Source organism: Phyllobates terribilis, unplaced genomic scaffold (assembly GCF_046119375.1).
Source record: "Phyllobates terribilis strain yellow unplaced genomic scaffold, ASM4611937v1 Scaffold_1__5_contigs__length_1240528914, whole genome shotgun sequence".
Taxonomy (NCBI): domain Eukaryota; kingdom Metazoa; phylum Chordata; class Amphibia; order Anura; family Dendrobatidae; genus Phyllobates; species Phyllobates terribilis.
The window spans coordinates 575,399,679-575,419,821 of NW_027362761.1; the positions used below are offsets into that span (position 1 = coordinate 575,399,679).

General features: G+C 47.3%; 1 protein-coding gene across 3 annotated transcripts in view; it reads right to left on the reverse strand.

The window, feature by feature from the left end:
• DCC (DCC netrin 1 receptor) overlaps positions 1-20,143 on the reverse strand; it is a 1,219,041-nt gene that overhangs the window by 431,010 nt on the left and 767,888 nt on the right. For all 3 annotated transcript variants that reach the window (XM_073681315.1, XM_073681325.1, XM_073681306.1), the window contains exon 6: positions 3,578-3,732. In XM_073681315.1, coding sequence (XP_073537416.1) covers positions 3,578-3,732 — 155 coding nt within the window. The remainder of the gene's footprint in view (positions 1-3,577; positions 3,733-20,143) is intronic.

A 20,143-nucleotide genomic window follows, 5' to 3' on the forward strand; every position in this document is an offset into this window, starting at 1 on the left:
GTTTACACGACTACAGGACCTGACTACACATAGTCACACATACAGTGGGGGAAATAAGTATTTGATCCCTTGCTGTTTTTGTAAGTTTCCCCACTGACAAAGACATGAACAGTCTATAATTTTAAGGGTAGGTTAATTTTAACATTGAGAGATAGAATATCCAAAAAAAATCAAGAAAATCACATTGTATAAATTAGATCAATTTATTTGCATTTTGCAGTGAGAAATAAGTATTTGATCCCTCTGGCAAACAACACTTAATATTTGACAAAACCCTTGTTGGCAAGCACAGCAGTCAGATGTTTTTTGTAGTTAATGATGAGGTTTGCGCACATGTCAGGAGGAATTTTGGTCCACTCCTCTTTGCAGGTCATCTATAAATCATTCAGATTTTGAGGTTTGTCGTTTGGCAACTCGGAGCTTCAACTCCCTCCATAAGTTTTCTATGGGATTAAGGTCTGAAGACTGACTAGGCCACTCCATGACCTTACTGTGCTTCTTTTTGATGCCTTGGCTGTATGTTTTTGGTCATTGTCTTGCTGGAAGACCCAGCCAGGACCCATCTTCAATGCTCTTACTGAGGGATGGAGGTTGTTGGCTAAAATCTTGCGATACATGACTCCATCCATCTTCCCTTCAGTATGGTTTAGTCATCATGTCCCCTTTGCAGAAAAGCACCTCCAAAGTATATGTTCCCCCACCATGCTTCACGGTTGGGACGATGTTCTTAGGGTTGTACTCATCCTTCTTCTTCCTCCAAACACGGCGAGTTGAGTTAATGCCGAAGAGCTCAATTTTTGTCTCATCTGACCACAGCACCTTCTCCCAATAACTCACAGAATCATCCAGGTGTTCATTGGCAAACTTCAGACGTGCCTGCACATGTGTCTTCTTGAGCAGGGGGACCTTGCGGACACTGCAGGATTTTAAACCTTTAAGGCGTAATGTGTTACCAATGGTTTTCTTGGTGACTGTAGTTCCAGCTGCCTGGAGATCATTAACAAGTTCCACCATGTAGTTTTATTCTGATCTCTCACCTTCCTCATGATCAAGGATACCCCACGAGGTGAGATTTTACATGGTGCCCCAGATCGATGTCGATTGACAGAGTCATTTTCTATTTCTTCCATTTTCTTACTATTGCACCAACAGTTGTCTCCTTGTCACCCAGTGTCTTACTTATGGTTTTGTAGCCCATTCCAGCTTTGTGCAGGTCTATGATCTTGCCCCTGACATCTTTAGGAAGCTCTTTGGTCTTGGCCATGTTGTAGAGGTGAGAGTCTGACTGATTAATTGAGTCTGTGGGCAGGAGTCTTTTATACAGGTGACTATGTAAGACAGCTGTCTTTAATGCAGGTAACAAGTTGATTAGGAGCGTCTAACCGGTCTGTAGGAGCCAGAACTCATAATGGTTTGTAGGGGATCAAATACTTATTTCTCACTGCAAAATGCAAAAAAATGTATCCAATTTATACAACGTGATTTTCTTGATTCTTTTGGGGATATTCGATCTCTCATTGTTAAAATTAACCTGCCCTTAAAATTATAGACTGTTCATTTCTTTGTCAGTGGGCAAACTTACAAAAACAGCAAGGGATCAAATACTTATTTCCCCCACTGTAGATTGGCATAGGAGCTGTATACACAAAACGGTAGACTCATTTTTTCATTTTTTTTCAGAGCTACAGCACTTGTGAATTTGATTAATCTTGAATGTATTGGAGAAGTAGAAAACAAGGTTCACAAAAGTATTTATTAAGGTGCCCACTGATTTCAGTCATGTATATGTCGGTCTTTCGCGCCTTTAAGATTTACTGATCTAAGCTGCAAACACCAAGCAGCCATTTTAATATCTTGTTTTTCTTAAAGTTGTTGGATGAGCCGTGAGTCTGGGGGCGATGTGACGCGTGAACTTGTTAGCTACTCATTGCTGTAGCTTTAGTCCTCTTTGCGTTACGGCACCTGTGGGAATCGTCACCGGTGGAAAAGTTTAATCGAAATTGTTTCGCCGACGGGCAAACCTTTCAAGAAAAGAGATAAATGCCTGGCATCTGATCACATCTGAACTGTCTCCGAGAAGCCGAGCAGCAGTTTGAGTATACAGCGTATTCCACACGAGAGAAGCTTCAGAGCGCAGCGTATGCTCCGTCCCGGGGAACGGCACCAAAAAATCATAACCAAACAATGAGAGGAGCCAATAAAATAATCAGTTATAAGGATTGTGGGGGTTGGAGCTATGCAGAATTTACCCCTCTTTTCTACTAGAGCATCGAGGGTTTTAATATTAACCCTTCCAATATTCTAGACCATCAAAATATTGACATTAACCCCTTCTTAGCCATAGACCACCAGGAATACTGTCCCTAACCCTTTCATTGAGCTAGACTCCTAGGAATTCTAATATTAAACCTTCCACTGTCCTTGACCTCCAGTCACACTGTCATTAACCCCTCCTCTGAACTAGACTCCTAGGAATGCTAACATTAACTCTTCCACTACCCTGGACCACCAGGAATACTCTCTTTACCCCTTCTCTGTCCCAGACTACCAACGATACACATATTAACCCTATTTTCTGCCCTAAACCACAAAGGATTCCGGAACTAAACCCCTCCTTTCTTGCCCCAGAAATGAGGTATTTTGACACTAACCCTTCAACTGCCCAGACCCCAAGATATGCAAATATTAACCATAGACCACCAGGGACACTAATCCTTATATTATTCTACACCACCTGGAATACAATAATTAACCCCTTCTTTGCTCTAGACCACCAGGGACTCTATTAATTATTAATTAAATATTATTAATTCCTTAATCCCCAAAACAACTATTGCGTAAACCCTTTTCTCTCTCCTAGACCAGAAGGGGTTATTAACACCTTTACTGCCCAAAATCATCATTACATTAACCCCTTTCTTATTCCTAGACCAGAAGAGATTTTGACATTAACCCCTTCTAGACCACCAATTATTTTGATAGCGAACCTTCAACTGCCCTAGACCCCGAGTTATGCAGACAATAACCCTAGACCACCAGAGATTTTGACATTTAACCTTACCTTGTCCTAGACGACCAAGAATACTGCCATCAGCCCCTTCTTTGCTCTAGACCACCAGGAGTTCTGGTATTATTAACTCTTTAATCCACCAAACCATCTATTGCATTAACCCCTTTCTCTCTCCTGGATCAGCAGTGGTTTTTGACACTAATATCCTTTATTTCCTAGACCTCAAATGATTCTGGCATTAACCCTTTCCACAGCTCTAGACCACCAGGGCATACTGTCAATGACCCCATATTTGTTTATGTCTCTGCAGTTCAGACCCAGTCACTTCAATAGAGCTGAGCTGCAATGCCAGACACCACCCACATACAGGTGTGGCGCTGTTTCTAATATCTACCATTCAGTAATAGTCGGGGGGGGCCGCCATGTACATTACATGAAAAGTTAGTGCAATCATCATTAAATCGCATACAGCTAAATTTTACTGTAAAAGTAGCAAAAGATAGTTTTGTGGTCTCTCTAAAATCGTCGGGGATGGCGGAGTTACTCTTTACATTACAGGTAACTTACCACTATCTGGAAGTAGTCGCTGGGGATGACCACCTCTCCATTCTTGGTCCACTTCACTGTAGGAGGAGGCTTCCCGGATACGGCACAATCAAACTCAATGTCCATACTCTCATAGGCATACAGGTTAGCGGGGTGATTCAGGAACCGTGGAGGCACTGGAAAAGAGGAGATCAAAAAGTGTCATGAAGTCCGTATAAGTATGAAGCTGAGTGCACTCACAATGCGATGACGAGTGCGGCATTATACAACATCGCAAGACTTTACCATTGGAAGAAAAATGTGGGAAAAAGACTGAAAAAGAAGAAGTTATGGGAAAATAGTAAGCGCCATTACTATGCCAACAGCGTCGTCTCCCAGCAAAACTTCTAATTATTCTGCTCTTTAATCAGGTAAATCAGCATTTAACTAATCAGTAAGCTGCAAATAATTAATATTATTATTCTGTATTACAACATGGAGGAGGACGGATCCTGGGAATCCCTGAGTGTTGTATGTTAGAGATCCAGGGCTGATTCTCTTCAGGATACAAACGCTTCATCGTCACATAGGATGAGTGTGGGAAGGAAAAGGACATCATTAAGCCCGATCTAACGGGAATGTCCGGGCTAGAGAGGAAACATGGAAGAGAGGGAATCATGGAGGTGTGTCATTAAGAATGGGAAGTGGAGAGGAAGAAAAGTAGGAAAGAAGGGAAAAAGAAAGAAGGAAGAGAGGGAAGAAGAAAATGGAAGGAAAAAAAGGAGGGAAAGAAGAAAGGAATGAAGGAAGGAAGGGAAATGGAAGGAAGGAAGGAAGGGGAAGATAGGAAAGTATGGAGAAAAAGAAGGAAGAAATGAAAAAGGTAGGAAGTAAGAAATTGAAGTAGGAGAGAACAAGGGAAAGAAGGAAGGAATGAAGAAAGGAAGAAAGGTAACTGGAAGGAAGGAAGAAACAAAGGAAAGGGGGAGAGAACGTGAAAGGGAAAAGGAAGAAAGAAGGAGGGAAAAAGGAGTAATGAAGAAAAGAAGGAAGAAGAAGGAAGAAAATGAGGAAGGGAAAGGAAGAAAGGGAAAAGGAAGGCAGAAAGGAAGGGATAGAGAAAAGGAAGGAAAGAAGAAAGGATGAAAAGAAAGAAGAAAGGAAGGAGAGAAGGAAGGTAGAAACAAAGGTAGTGAAAGAAACAAGAAATGAAAATGGAAGGAAGAAAAGATTGAAGGAATGATGGGAAAGAAAAGGAAATTGATGGAAGAAAGGAATTGAGGGAGGGAAGGAAGACAGAAACTGAATTAGAGAAGAAAGAGAAAGAAAGAAGGTTCGGAGGGAGGGAAAGCGAAATAAAAGAAAAAGAGAAAAGGAAGAAATGACTAGAAGGGTGTGAAGAAAGAAAGGTGAAGGAAAGGGAAAGCAAGGGAGAAAAAGAAGAAATTACAAAATTAAGGAAGTAAGAAAGGAAAGAAAAGAAAAGAGAATATTGAAGGAAGAATGGAAGGGAGGAAGAAAGAAAGGAACGAAGAAAATAGGAAGGAAGAAGGGCAAAGCTAATATCTGGTTAATCTATGGTGGTCCGACGGCTGGAACTTCTACTGACTGCAAGAACAAGGGTCGCGTGTGTGAATGGAGTTGGTGGAGCATGCAGGCTACCACTTCTCTTACTGTCTATGGGATTGATGGGACGGCTTTCTGCAACACTCCCGCAGACAGTAACTGAAGCCATAGATCCTCTGCCTGATCACTGCTCCATTTACACAAGGGACTCAGGGGAGGGAACTTACAACCATTCAAAAGTTATTATTGGTGAAAATTAGCAATAACCTGTTATTGAAAATCCCCTGAAATTATCAGAAAAGCAGAAGAGGAAAGATGAAAGGTGTAAAGAGATGGAAGATAAAAGAGAAGAAGGAAAGCTAAATGTAAAAAAGAGAGTAAGACGCAGCGAAATATAGAAAAAACACAGATGTCAATCACAAAAGGAAGGATTAAGAACACAGGTAGAGAGCAAGAAAGTGTGAAAGAAGAAAAGGAAGAAAGCAGAAAGGGAAGAAGGTTAAGGGAAACAGGAAAAAAGAATCTAAGGAAATTGCATAAAGAAGGAATAATAAGAGGAAGACCAGGAGAGAGGAGAACAGAATTAAATAAATCTTTACATTAATATAAAGAAACTTTGTATACTAAAAAAGGACCTTCAAAATCAAAGACTAAATACATGAACAGATACAAAGGAAAGCTCTCCTAATATTGGGATACATTGTGTGCATCCCCTGAATTATGTACAGATAAGTCACTCATTATCTCCTGCCCGGAGAACCTGGACCCCCGCTCCCCTTCCCCAGGGCTGAGATGTATGGACATTATTAGAAGTCTGTGTAATTCCTACATGAAGGGTTGAGATGTGGGAAAGACGTCCTTTATTCTTTGATTTCCAGTGCAGGAAATCCCTCAGGAATAGATTTACCGTAGGAAGCTCTCAGATACCGTTTCTATATATGCTTAAAGGAGCCGCAAGGAATTAGAAAAAAAGTACCGCACCACTCCGGTGGCTGAGCACAGTACTGCAATTCAAGCCCATTCGCTAAAACTAGTTGTGGGCAAAGGGGGGCGCTATTTATTTTTATTTTAAAGCCGACCCTTTATCCTAACAAACACTTTGTGCTCTCCCGAAATATTACATCGCTCTGTAACTTTATTGCTAAATTGTCATGAAAATATTTTTGAGCTCTCAGTTCTTTTGACACCATAAAACAAAGGGTAAAAGATTAGACTCGGAATCGTCCAAATATGAACACCTGTTAAAATGTTAATTTGCTTGTCATCTGGTAATAAAGTTATTACGTTCTCCCTCTCGACTGATTTTTCAATTTTCACCTTGTTGTGTATACAGAAGGTGCCAAATCCAACTTTCCGGAATTTTCCTTTTTTTTCTAAACTTTTTAAGCGATTAGTTTAAGTTTTACTTGTCCATCTAATACTTATTATGTATTAGCGAGGACTCAGCACACATTAGATGAAAGGGTCTCTAACCAGTTCGTTGGGACTGGCCAACCATCTGACATGTATGGGGGGCTCCTGACTTTCACCGGCAAATGATTACGATCAAGCAGTTGGAATGTTAATGGATGATCCTTTTGTTTTCAGGGGGGTTAAGTTGCTAGTAGAGGAGTTTGTCAGAAGCCTTCTCCACTCTCCCCATTGAAAATACATGAACGCTCAAAAGAGTAGATTAAAGTTGACCAACCTTTGTATTTTTTGGGGGCTGGTTGACCATCCGATGTATATGGGGCAATCGAAAAAGATAGCTCATGTGCATAGCCAGTATGACTACACTACCCATAAATATGGTTGTTGGCCGAACCCTCATCCAGCCATCATCTATCTCTCCCAAACCATCCCATACATAACTCAATTAACCATTTATTGGTTCTTAATGAGGAGAAGGGAAAAAGCCAATGCCTCCTTAGCTCTGGCAGTGATTTATCTTCTTGGAAACCAAGGATTGAGGACTTGAATTCACATGATGTTGAGGGAGAATGGCGTGACATCCACTGTTAGTGACTGACCTGGGTTGGAGTAGTGATTGCAACCACTAGGGGCAGAACCGGTCGGTAGTGTAGTCAGTGAAACCAGGAATTCGGTACACAGGAAAGCAGCATTATCTTGAAGGGTTTAGCAGGTAGCGTAGTCAGGGAAGCTAGGAATTTAGTACACAGGAAAGCAGTATTGTCTTTGTAGGAAGCAGCAGGAGAAGGAAGAGCTTGACTAGAGGCTGGTAGCTCAATAATCTCGCCAGGAGGGAGGTGCCAGGCCAGGTTTAAGTAGGGTATTCAATCAGGATAAAGCCAATCAGGTACAACATAGGGTGGAGCTACTTAAAAACAATGCAGATACTAGAATCTAGGTTATCCAGGAACTGTCCAGCTAGCTGAATAGCTCAGTGGGAAGAACTACAGCCCGATACACAAGAGGTGCTGGGTTTGAGTCCTGACACCCACATACATTGGTTGCTCAATCAGTCTTTTGACTTTATTCCAATGTATATTGGGCGTTTACTTTGCAGTCAGCCCTTGGATTCTTTCTAGATCCCCAGGCCTTAATACTTTTGGGCTCTCAAGATTCTCATCAAACCAGAGTCCTGTGAACTTCTTGCTACCTGCGACATCTTAGGGACTCTTCTGATTATTTGATCGGCTCAGAGAATGTTGCAGGTAGGAGGAGGTTTGCAGGGCTCTCATCCGGCAGACACGAACTACCAATGTGGTGGTTGGTCCTGTAAATCTTTTGCTCAACACTAAGCATCATGTTGTCGTCAGCAAATATCCAATGATACACTGACGATGATGGTGAATTTTTTTTCCACCAGTGATCGTTCATCTGCTGATCACTGGCAGGTTTACTGTACATGGGCTCATAATTGGCAATAAAAATTATCCCAAATTCTGGATTATCTGCTCATCGAAATATTTTGTGTTTTGTCTTTCATAAATTTTCTCTAATTACGGACAAAGTAAAACGTTCCTTTCAGCTGTTCTCCTGTCACCAGAGAGCGGTGCACCGGGGATAGAACAGTTACAGATAGCTAAATCATCACTGTTGATTCGGATGTGAAAAGAGCAAGATTTCCCTTCCCCCGTAAATGTGATGAGCTGGATACAGATACATTCCTTGAATTCTCCATGAGGCGTCTTGTACATTACATTAGGTAACACTTTGAATTTTATAGAGAACTTGATTCTTAACCAAGATAACTTCTTTATCCGATAACGGTTGTGACTCCGGAGCTGCAATCTGTAACATTATCATAATGGAACATAATTGGTTTACTCTGTTCTGGATGCGCTAGAAAACACTAGCGATGTATTAAACCGCTACAGGACAGCGAAAATTAGCATTACAATTTACTTTGTCACACAGAGCTGACTCGGAGCCAAGGGCAGACGCTTTTGCCGCATCTTTTCGGGAGAAATATTCAATTATTTATAATATTCTACAGATCGGTCTCTGCTTGTTAATCTAAAACTTATAGGGGGGCTTCATTGCGTTCTACACAGATTTTGCAAAATTTGGTGGTAGAGGAGCTTTTTTATCCTGACCGGGTCTCTTCACTAAGGTTTTTTAGGAAGTGAGCCCTAATGGGCTATCCTCAGGATGGGATTCATGGTTGGTGGGTATCACCTTACAAATGAGTGTGTACATATGACTTTGGCTCTTCCCCCCTTAAGAATGGGGCCTTGTGCTGCTGCAACAATGAAGGGAATTCAGCATTTACTGCACTGCGATCCTTTCTTTCCGATGAATGGCGGTGTGATGAACCTGTAGCCGCCATCTTGGTAATGATAAATCATATCCAGGGATGGCCACACTTCAGCAGCCCCCACCCTTGGGACCTTCTGTTAAAACGTCAACTAGATAGTTTCCCCCCATCCAGGCTCCTGTAAGATAAGAAGCCTACTTAACACTTGAATGCTAGGAGCTTCAAAGACTTCGAGAGGAAACACAGCCAGCAGGGGGGGGGTGCTTCGTCTATCTGTACCTGACCATTTGTCCCATAGGACTAGTTTCTTTGTCTGTCACAAGCATGCAGGCATAACATATAGAAACATGAATAGTACACGCATGTTGCGTGGGATGGGCCAATAAAAAAATATCACGGCGTCCCGGAGCCATTGCGCACACAAGCCTCCGCGGTAGACGTTGGTACGTGCTCTGGAAGCCAAGATATAGCGCGGAGCCATTCCTGAGGACCGTATGGTATCATAATTGATATCAAAAGGTCGGTTACGGCGGCCCGAATCCATGGGAACCCCTGGGGGTATCATGAGACCATCCCAGAAGAAGTTATTGGGTTCCATAGAATTTGGGCTTCTGATCGAAGTTAGACCTGAGGGTGGAGACTGAGCCAGCTGACCTCACCAGCAGTGGGCGGGACGGGGCAGGTAAGATAGCAGGACAGACAAGAGACAAGTCAGTCTTGACCCAAGAGTGGTGTGCTGAACATCTGAGCACCAGCTGAGGCCACCAAGGGGAGGAGCAGTTTGACCATGCGGTGGTAGGCCTCAGCCTGTAACAAAGAACCGTGCCTGCGATCGCAGAATCCTCTCCCTGCGTCACAAGAAAATCAAGAAACCGGTAACTGATATGCTGTGGTGATTCTGTGTGTTGTATTCCATTGTTGTATAGTTTAGCCTGACCTTATACCTGTGTATATTTAGTTGTATATCGTGTATCTAGTGTATTATTATAATCAATTACCTCAAGTAATTGTGGGCCTGCCTTTTATTCTGCATAACGAACGCACGTCCGTGTGAGCTCGGCTCAAGCCAAAAACGCTACCCAGGGTTGGTTCCTGACCCGATATAGGCCCATTCACGGACTGGGCGTATATCTAAAATAGGGACTGGTGGCAGCATACCAACTGGGGATTGGGGAAGGCTGGTAGTGACGGTCGGAGGTTCAGATATATATATTCCTGGCGCGGCCAAGGAAGATATATATACCGCCCTCACTACAGAGGGCCCCGATACCCAGTAGGTTACAGGACAGTCTCTCTGGCGACCGCTTATCCTAGGTGCAGTTCCTTGACTGACCTGAGGCTAAGAGGGCGCTAGCGAGTTGTGCTGTGTAGTGACGTTGAAGGGATAACACACTACCGTGTTCCCTGCGCTGGTTGCAGCTACCTGGCACTACTTTCTCTAGGTGCAGTACCTTGACTGACCTGAGAGGTAAGGGGGCGCCAGAGAGCTGCACCCACCGGCCGGCTTTCATCACATTGGTGGCAGAGCGGTGGGATTGCAGAATAATAGTGTTGTGGGACCCCTACTCCCAGGCACTGAAGACTGCCAGTGGTAACTTCCACTGCTGGAGTCTTAAGGTCAGCCCAACATTAGACGGTCAGGCTAAAAGTATAACAAGGTGTGTGCAAACTCAGGGTTGCAGCGGTGTCGGTTACCAAGATGGCAGACGGCACCAGGAGCAAGACCCTGCAGGAGGCTAATGCTACGGTCCGTGTGGCAGGAGGGGAGGACATTGTTACTCATGGCGAGGAGGAGTCCAGCCCGGGCACCTCAGGGAGCCAGTCCCCAGTATACGGTCCCGCAGTGGGCTGCCCACCACCTACCCAGCCCAGCCTGTCCAGATCACAAGCCCTTTTACAAGCGGCTATGGCAAGTCTCCAGTCTCATGGCGATGCCGTCTACAAAACCCTCCTGGCAGCATCAGAGAAGGCAGCGGAGGAGGAGCGCGAAGCTGCGGAGCGCCGGGAGGCTGCGGAGCGTGCAGAGCGGGCTGCAGAGCGCCGGGAGGCTGCGGAGCGTGAAGCTGCAGAGCGTGCAGAGCGAGCTGCGGAGCGCCAGCACCAACTGGACCTGGCCCAGCGGGGGCTTCCGCTAGAGCAACCAACCCATCAGGAGACCAAGTCGTCCAAAGTCCGAGCTGAGGACTTCCCTCTACTGGAGAAGGATGGGGACCTGGACTCCTTTCTGGTGGCATTTGAACGGACCTGTCTTCAGCACCATCTGGCCCGGGATCAGTGGGCCAGATACCTGACCCCCCGTTTGAGGGGTAAGTCCCTGGATGCCTTGGGGGACTTACCTGCCGGGGAGGTACAGAACTACGACTGCATCAAGCGGGCCCTGATCCGGCAGTACAACCTCACTCCCGAGTCGTACCGCCAGAAGTTCCGGAGCCTGCTGCGTGGCCCCAAGGACACCTGGACCGATCATATGCGGGCGCTGTTGAGAGCCGCAGAGCACTGGACCTCGGGTCTAGCGCTTACTACCCGCCAGGAGGTCCAGGAACTGTTCGTCACGGAGCAGTTCTTGTGGAACTGCCCAGAGGACCTCCGACAGTTCCTCCGTGACCGAAAACCAACAGGGGCTTCTGCTACAGCCGCCCTGGCAGACGAGTATGCCAATAACAGGGCGCCTGAGCTGAAGAAGTCTGCCAGCAGCACCTGGAGAGGGGGTAAGCCCAGTCATGCCCCTGTTTCCCCGGCCCCTAGAACACAAGGGGTGTATCCCCCTGTTGCCCTCTCCAGGCAAGGACCAGACGTAAGACGTTGTCATCTATGCAACAAACCAGGACACTTTAGGGCTGAGTGTCCCCAGCGCCAAAAGACCCCATCCCAGTCCCAGAGAGCGCCCAATGTTTTGTGTGTGGGAGGGGGTGGTGGTAGGTCCCTGGACAACATCCAACCCGTCACCATAGGCCGTTCTGCGGTCATGGGACTGCGGGACACGGGCGCTGAACGAACACTGGTACGGCCTGAGGTGGTGTCCCCCCAGGACTTGGTACCAGGAAAGACTCTTTCCGTCTCCGGGGTTGGAGGCGTGGAGCCGGCACTTCCCGTTGCCATGGTGTATTTGGACTGGGGTGCCGGAAGGGGGATGCGGGAGGTGGGAGTAACGCCAAATATTCCCGCAAATGTTTTATTAGGGACCGACTTGGGGCGTCTAATATCGCAGTATGTACCCTCTGAACCCCCAAGTTCGGCCCCCCAAGAGTGTATTGATTTGTCTGCTGCTAATGCCAACCATGTTGTATGTAGTGTGTGTCCTGCTGAGGAGGAGGGAGTGAAACCTGAGGGTAACACCTGCACAGACACAACACAAACAGGGTTAGTGAAAGCAGGTGGGGAGTGTGGGGATGCCCGCAGAGGTGCTCAGCCGGCGTGCCGTGACCTCTTGTCCTCCGGTGAGGGAGGGGGCGGGCAGGATTCTGTAGAGGGAAGCTCAGGGATGGAGAGGGGGGCAGCTACCGGCAGTGTAGGGCTCCCAGGGGTATCCAGGCTGCTGAGTATAGGCCCACTGCAGGGGGAGGAACAGGCCATGGGAGGTGGGGGTGTCCCAAGAGAGGAGCCGCCAGGTAAGACCCCAGGGCAGGAGTTCCCCACATCCGAGATGTCCAAAGGCCTAGGAAGCCTGCCTGATCGGGCGGCTTGGTCAGAAACAGAGGGGAAGCAGGCACTACCCACGGTCACAGCGGTCATAGCCGCTGTCACCAGGAGTGGGAGCGCCGGAGCCCAAGGAGCCTTGCAGAGGTCCGACGGCTTCCCCACTTCTGACCAAGTGTCTGCCGGGTCAGACAGCGGCCAGGTGACATGCCCGGAGGGGCTGACAGAGGATGTGGCAGTTTCGTCGATTCTGGCCACATCAAGTCAGGAATTTCAGGCTGCGTTGGAAGCAGACGACAGCCTGAAAGCTCTCAAGGAACAGGCGGCACAGCCTCCCATGGAGTCAGACTGCGAGCGGGTGGTCTGGGACCAGGGACGGCTGTACCGGGTAACGGTCCAGCAGGGTTCACCGGAGGCGTGGCCCAGGGACCGACAGTTAGTGGTACCCTATCCGTTCAGGGCGGAATTGTTGCGGATCGCACACGAGATTCCGATGGCCGGACACCTAGGGATCGCTAAAACCAAGGCCAGGATAGCTCAGCATTTCTACTGGCCTGGGATGGGAGCCGCGGTGGGTGCCTACTGCCGTTCGTGTGACACCTGTCAGAGGGTGGGGAAGGCGGGGCCGCGCCCCAAAGCCCCACTGGTAACTCTGCCAATCATCGAAGAGCCTTTCTCGAGGGTTGCTGTGGATCTTATTGGACCTCTGTCCACTCCCAGCCACTCCGGGAAATGCTTCATACTCACGGTAGTGGACTATGCCACCCGGTACCCGGAAGCGGTAGCTTTGTCGTCCATTCGGGCCGACAAGGTGGCTACCGCCTTACTGGAGATCTTCTCCAGAGTGGGTTTCCCCCAAGAAATGCTCACCGACCGAGGGACCCAGTTCATGTCGCGGCTGATGGAGTCCCTCTGTAAGCAAATGCAGGTGCAACATCTGGTGGCCAGCCCGTATCACCCACAGACTAATGGCCTGTGTGAGCGGTTCAATGGCACCTTAAAGCAGATGCTTAAGATGTTGGTCGACTCCCACGGGAGAGACTGGGAGCGTTACCTCCCACACCTCCTATTTGCTTACCGGGAGGTTCCGCAGGCCTCAACGGGGTTCTCCCCCTTTGAGCTCCTGTACGGGCGACGGGTACGGGGCCCCCTGGCTCTGGTGAAGGAAGCATGGGAAGGGGATTTGGCCACCCCCGAGGTGTCGGTCATCGAGTATGTCGTGCGCCACCGGGACAGGATGATGGCCTTGGCAAAGCTGGTGCAGGACAATATGGCCCAGGCCCAGGCCGACCAGAAGCGGTGGTACGACCAGAATGCTTGTGAGAGGACCTACCAGGTGGGTCAAAAGGTGTGGGTACTGGTCCCCGTACCACAGAACAAGCTTCAGGCAGCCTGGGAAGGTCCCTACTTCGTGCACCAGAAACTCAATGCCGTCACCTATCTGGTCACCCTGGATCACGCCCGTGGAAGGAGGAAGGCCTTCCACGTGAACATGATGAAGGCTCATCATGAGCGGGAAGCGACTGCCCACCCAGTGTGCAACCTTCCCGAGGAAGGAGAGGTAGAAACCCTCCTGGATCTGCTCACCCAAGCCAAGGCGGGTGGGTCCATCGAGGATGTGGGGGTTGGCCACCAGCTCACGGAGGACCAACGGTCCCAGCTGGGGACCACCCTGCACCCCTTCCGGGGGCTGTTCAGCAGCCTGCCCGGAAGGACTGAGATGGCTGTCCACGACGTGGACACTGGCGATCACCCGCCGATCCGGCGTTCAGCATATCGGGTCTCTTTCGAGGTGCAGGGAAACATGCGCCAAGAGATAGACGAGATGCTGAAGCTGGGGGTGATCCAGGCATCCAGCAGCGCGTGGGCCTCGCCTGTAGTCCTCGTACCAAAGAAGGACCGAACTACACGGTTCTGCGTGGACTACCGGGGGCTCAACGCTGTAACGGCCACCGATGCGTTCCCCATACCACGCATCGATGACCTGCTCGATCGGATGGCCGGGGCTAAGTACCTGACCATCATGGATCTGAGCCGGGGGTACTGGCAGATTCCTCTGACCCCCGCGGCAAGGGAACGCTCTGCCTTTATCACCCCTTTTGGACTGTACGAGTCCACAGTGATGCCATTCGGCATGAAGAATGCCCCTGCCACTTTTCAGCGGATGGTCAATACGCTGCTTGAGGGACTTGAAGGGTACGCGGCTGCGTACTTGGACGATATTGCAGTCTTCAGTCCCACTTGGGAGGATCACCTAGAGCACCTGCGGCAGGTGCTCGGTCGGATCCACCGGGCAGGCTTGACCATCAAGCCGGAAAAGTGCCAGCTGGGCATGAGTGAGGTCCTCTACCTGGGTCACCGGGTAGGCGGGGGGGTTCTGAAGCCAGAACCGGGGAAAGTGGATGCCATCGCATCCTGGCCCACTCCTAGGACCAAAAAGCAGGTGATGTCCTTCTTGGGGACCGCCGGGTACTATAGGAGGTTCGTCCCACACTATAGCACCCTGGCCAAGCCCCTGACGGACCTCACCAAGAAGAAGCTGCCCGTCGCAGTCGACTGGACAGTCGCCTGCGAGACAGCTTTCGGGGCACTCAAGGCCGCCCTAAGTAGCTCCCCTGTACTGCAAGCTGCCGACTTCGACCGGCCGTTTGTGGTACAGACCGACGCCAGTGACTTTGGCCTCGGTGCTGTGCTAAGTCAGGTCAACACGACAGGCCAGGAACATCCTGTCTTGTACCTGAGCAGGAAGCTACTGCCCCGGGAGGTGGCTTACTCCACGGTGGAAAAAGAATGCCTGGCAATTGTATGGGCCCTGCAGCGTCTGCAGCCCTACTTGTACGGGAGCCATTTCACCGTGGAGACGGACCACAACCCCCTCAGCTGGTTACACACGGTCTCTGGGTCGAATGGCAGGTTGCTACGCTGGAGCCTCGCTCTCCAGCAGTACCACTTCTCCATTCGCCACAGAAGAGGCCGTGACCACGGTAACGCTGACGGGTTATCCCGGCAAGGGGAGGGTGCAGAAGGACGCACGGGGGAACACAGGAATGTGCTACCCCCTCGCGCCCTCGTATAGGGGGAGGTGTGATGAACCTGTAGCCGCCATCTTGGTAATGATAAATCATATCCAGGGATGGCCACACTTCAGCAGCCCCCACCCTTGGGACCTTCTGTTAAAACGTCAACTAGATAGTTTCCCCCCATCCAGGCTCCTGTAAGATAAGAAGCCTACTTAACACTTGAATGCTAGGAGCTTCAAAGACTTCGAGAGGAAACACAGCCAGCAGGGGGGGGTGCTTCGTCTATCTGTACCTGACCATTTGTCCCATAGGACTAGTTTCTTTGTCTGTCACAAGCATGCAGGCATAACATATAGAAACATGAATAGTACACGCATGTTGCGTGGGATGGGCCAATAAAAAAATATCACGGCGTCCCGGAGCCATTGCGCACACAAGCCTCCGCGGTAGACGTTGGTACGTGCTCTGGAAGCCAAGATATAGCGCGGAGCCATTCCTGAGGACCGTATGGTATCATAATTGATATCAAAAGGTCGGTTACGGCGGCCCGAATCCATGGGAACCCCTGGGGGTATCATGAGACCATCCCAGAAGAAGTTATTGGGTTCCATAGAATTTGGGCTTCTGATCGAAGTTAGACCTGAGGGTGGAGACTGAGCCAGCTGACCTCACCAGCAGTGGGCGGGACGGGGCAGGTAAGATAGCAGGACAGACAAGAGACAAGTCAGTCTTGACCCAAGAGTGGTGTGCTGAACATCTGAGCACCAGCTGAGGCCACCAAGGGGAGGAGCAGTTTGACCATGCGGTGGTAGGCCTCAGCCTGTAACAAAGAACCGTGCCTGCGATCGCAGAATCCTCTCCCTGCGTCACAAGAAAATCAAGAAACCGGTAACTGATATGCTGTGGTGATTCTGTGTGTTGTATTCCATTGTTGTATAGTTTAGCCTGACCTTATACCTGTGTATATTTAGTTGTATATCGTGTATCTAGTGTATTATTATAATCAATTACCTCAAGTAATTGTGGGCCTGCCTTTTATTCTGCATAACGAACGCACGTCCGTGTGAGCTCGGCTCAAGCCAAAAACGCTACCCAGGGTTGGTTCCTGACCCGATATAGGCCCATTCACGGACTGGGCGTATATCTAAAATAGGGACTGGTGGCAGCATACCAACTGGGGATTGGGGAAGGCTGGTAGTGACGGTCGGAGGTTCAGATATATATATTCCTGGCGCGGCCAAGGAAGATATATATACCGCCCTCACTACAGAGGGCCCCGATACCCAGTAGGTTACAGGACAGTCTCTCTGGCGACCGCTTATCCTAGGTGCAGTTCCTTGACTGACCTGAGGCTAAGAGGGCGCTAGCGAGTTGTGCTGTGTAGTGACGTTGAAGGGATAACACACTACCGTGTTCCCTGCGCTGGTTGCAGCTACCTGGCACTACTTTCTCTAGGTGCAGTACCTTGACTGACCTGAGAGGTAAGGGGGCGCCAGAGAGCTGCACCCACCGGCCGGCTTTCATCACAGGCGGGTTACCGTTTTTCAGACCCTATGCCTTGTTTATGGATACATCATCTATTTTTATGTTTCGAAAAACCCCTTTTCTTACTCAATGTAGGTTATTAAAAAAAAGGGACATAACAGAAGTGGGAGACTGGCTTTTGAAGATATCCTTAATTATCGCAAAAAGTAAGGTGCAGAAATGCTCTTCTCTACGAAATCTGTGCCCAAGATGATGTATGGAGAAGGTTTGTCAAGTTGGAACGATCACCTTAAAATAAAAGTGGTCGTAAGCTTTATATAGGGGAGGAGGCTGCCCTAATAAGACATGTAAAAATCAGTTCATCTCAAAGGGAATAAACTTTAAAGGGGTATTCTCTCCTTGGATATTGATGCCAAGGATGGGTTGTCACCCGAAACGCGTTGATGTCGCATTTCTTTTCGCTGTACTCCTGACTTTGTCCTCTATTATGCATGTTGTGTGAATAAAAGCTCACGGTTCGTTGAGCTGGGTTATCTTCATTTTACGATTGTTCCACGCCTTGACTCGGCGTCTCTGGGCTCCGAACATCTCTAAGATGTCTCTCATGGTGAGCTGAATCTAATCTTGCATATTTATGCCAAACCCGAAGCATATACTACAAATGTCTAATTGCAAGTGTCACCTCTGAACCTGGTGCCTATTTCGAGATCAGGGCCCTATAAACACGATAAGGAATGGAAAGTTGACTCCTCCTGGGCGGATCCTCCCATTCACTAACATGAATATTGAATACCTATAAAACTTAATTAAGGGAGACCTGATAGAGAGGAGGACTCTTCTCTCGAGATATATTCTCAAGATATGCCACAAATGTCTGAGATGGGAATAGCCCTTTAAGTCTGATATCTCCCTGCATACACATGCTAGGACCTCGAGCCGATGACTGCTAAGTGACGGCACTTGTCAAGGGGCAGAAAGATCTGCAACTGGGTGAACATATTATTCAGTCATAGCCATCAGGTAGGGAAGTTTGCAAAATTTAGTTGATTTGTTGCTCCGTCGTACTATGAGATCTTCATCTCAAGGGCACAATCTCATCACATCATCCTGTCTCTGCTCATTCTTTGCTTTTTTATTTTCTTTATTGCTAAGAGAAAACATATTGAGCCGACAACTCGGAAAAGTGGTAAAAACGGTAATAAATATTTATCACAAGTTTATGGACAAGGATGAAACAACGGCACCGTATGCAACAACTACGTCCGATACACAATGGTTTTCCTAATGTTCCACATTTTTATCCATAGGGGGCAGTATTTAGTACAATGCTGATGTAGGAGATTGTCCGATTAGTCTCCCAAAGTATGATTTTCTCTGAAAAACCAACGCCGCAGCATTTCGGCATGCCTGAAATCATGCAGATACTTATTTCAGCTGTCAGGTTCCCTTTAACCAATATCAATCTATTGTCTTCCTGCAGACAGGGCAGAGGGGGGAGGCTCCTGCTGCAGCCAGTTGTCTTACAGCCAGACACAGGACAGTGAAGAGGATCATATGGATATTGCACTAAGACACTCAGGAGATTTTTTTTATATATTTTTCAGTTTTGATTGTAAAAGCAAAAATGAGACAAAATAAGAAGAAGATTAAGGGAAGAGTTTCTGGAATTGTTTCTTTTTAGCTTTGCGCATTTTCTTAGTTTAATGTCTCTTGAAAGATCTTTGGTCTTAGAATTTCTTAAAAATGTAGGGTAAAAGATATACACAAGCAATGAATATAATAGCTGGAACCTGTATATAATCTACAGGACGATCTCACTGGCCTCTCTCATTAGCTTCCCAATATTTACAAAGACGTTCACAATCTTTGTATTTCTTGGTAAGTCCAGGGTCAGTTGTCCAAAAATTGAGGGCAAAATTCAAGCCTCGAATACAATAGAAGCAATGAATTCCCCCAAGAAAGACTTTCATGTTGTTTCGGAGGAGAGATGGATGACCTATTTCTTGCCTAATGCTTTTTGTTCCTGAATTGTTCTCTTGCAGTTACATATCATGTTCATATCTGTACATATAATGTTGAATATGCCGGAGACTTAGAGTCCACATATACATAAGACTCAATTCATCCAAACCCGAAGATATCATCAGGATCAACCAACTGTCTAATGTGTATGGGGACTTCCAGACTTTCCACTGACAGATTATGTTGGGGAAGAGAAGGATGAGATTTCGGATCCTCTTGGTCAAGGTGAAATAAATTGCCCAAAAAGGAGTTGGCAGCGGTACTCTTGTAGGTAACAGGAGAGCAATCGGCAGAGCTAAGGTCTACTGTGTACGGAGGAATCGAGAGAAGTAGCTACCTGCCAAATGACTGGTACCACCATTGTTCAGCCAACAGCTATGGTCATGGTCAGTCTACTGCTGTCAGGGTGCATGAATTTGACGTGAAGTCAAAAAGTGGTCTTTTTTCCTGTCGCTTATCTTTTTGGTGACTTTTTTTGAGTAAGAAAGTCATAACTTTTGCATAAGTCACAAAACTGTGACTTTCCTTTAACTTAGGTAGGTGCAGAAATCCACATCAGGAAAGGTGGTACCTGGAGTAGAGCGGAGTCAAATTTTGCTACAATTTTTGAATCAGGCGAAAACATCTGAAATCGGTAGACTCCGACCCAAAAAAAAAAAAAAAATGAGCACATAAAGACTTAAAAAACTGCACAAATAGAATAATAAATTAGATGCAGAAAAAAATCAGCAAAACACAAAGCTCTAGACAAAAAACAGGTGCAAAGGCAATGATTAATAGGGGCTGAAAAGTGATTTAAACCCCCCCCGCAAATGAAGAATTGCCCTTAGAGTAATATAAGACCCATCCTTATTTCCAGATGATACTACAGAATATCTGGATTGTATGTACTAATGGCGGCAAATGTCAAATATAAAACTTGGGAATCATTTCAGCTCAATGTCAGAATGGTTCTGTAAAGCATTAGATATAATGGTATTTTTTTGTGTCAATCATAAGTTTAATTTACATAGTTCAATATTCTGAACTATTGAATGCACTATATTAATATACGTAAAGAGGACCAAAGTGGCCGATATTGCTCATATTTTATTCCCGCTGCTTCCCTGACTATGCCCTTTTCTTTTTTTTTACGTACAGTCTTTCCAAGGGGATGTAGCTCAGAGGATCCTCTTGGGC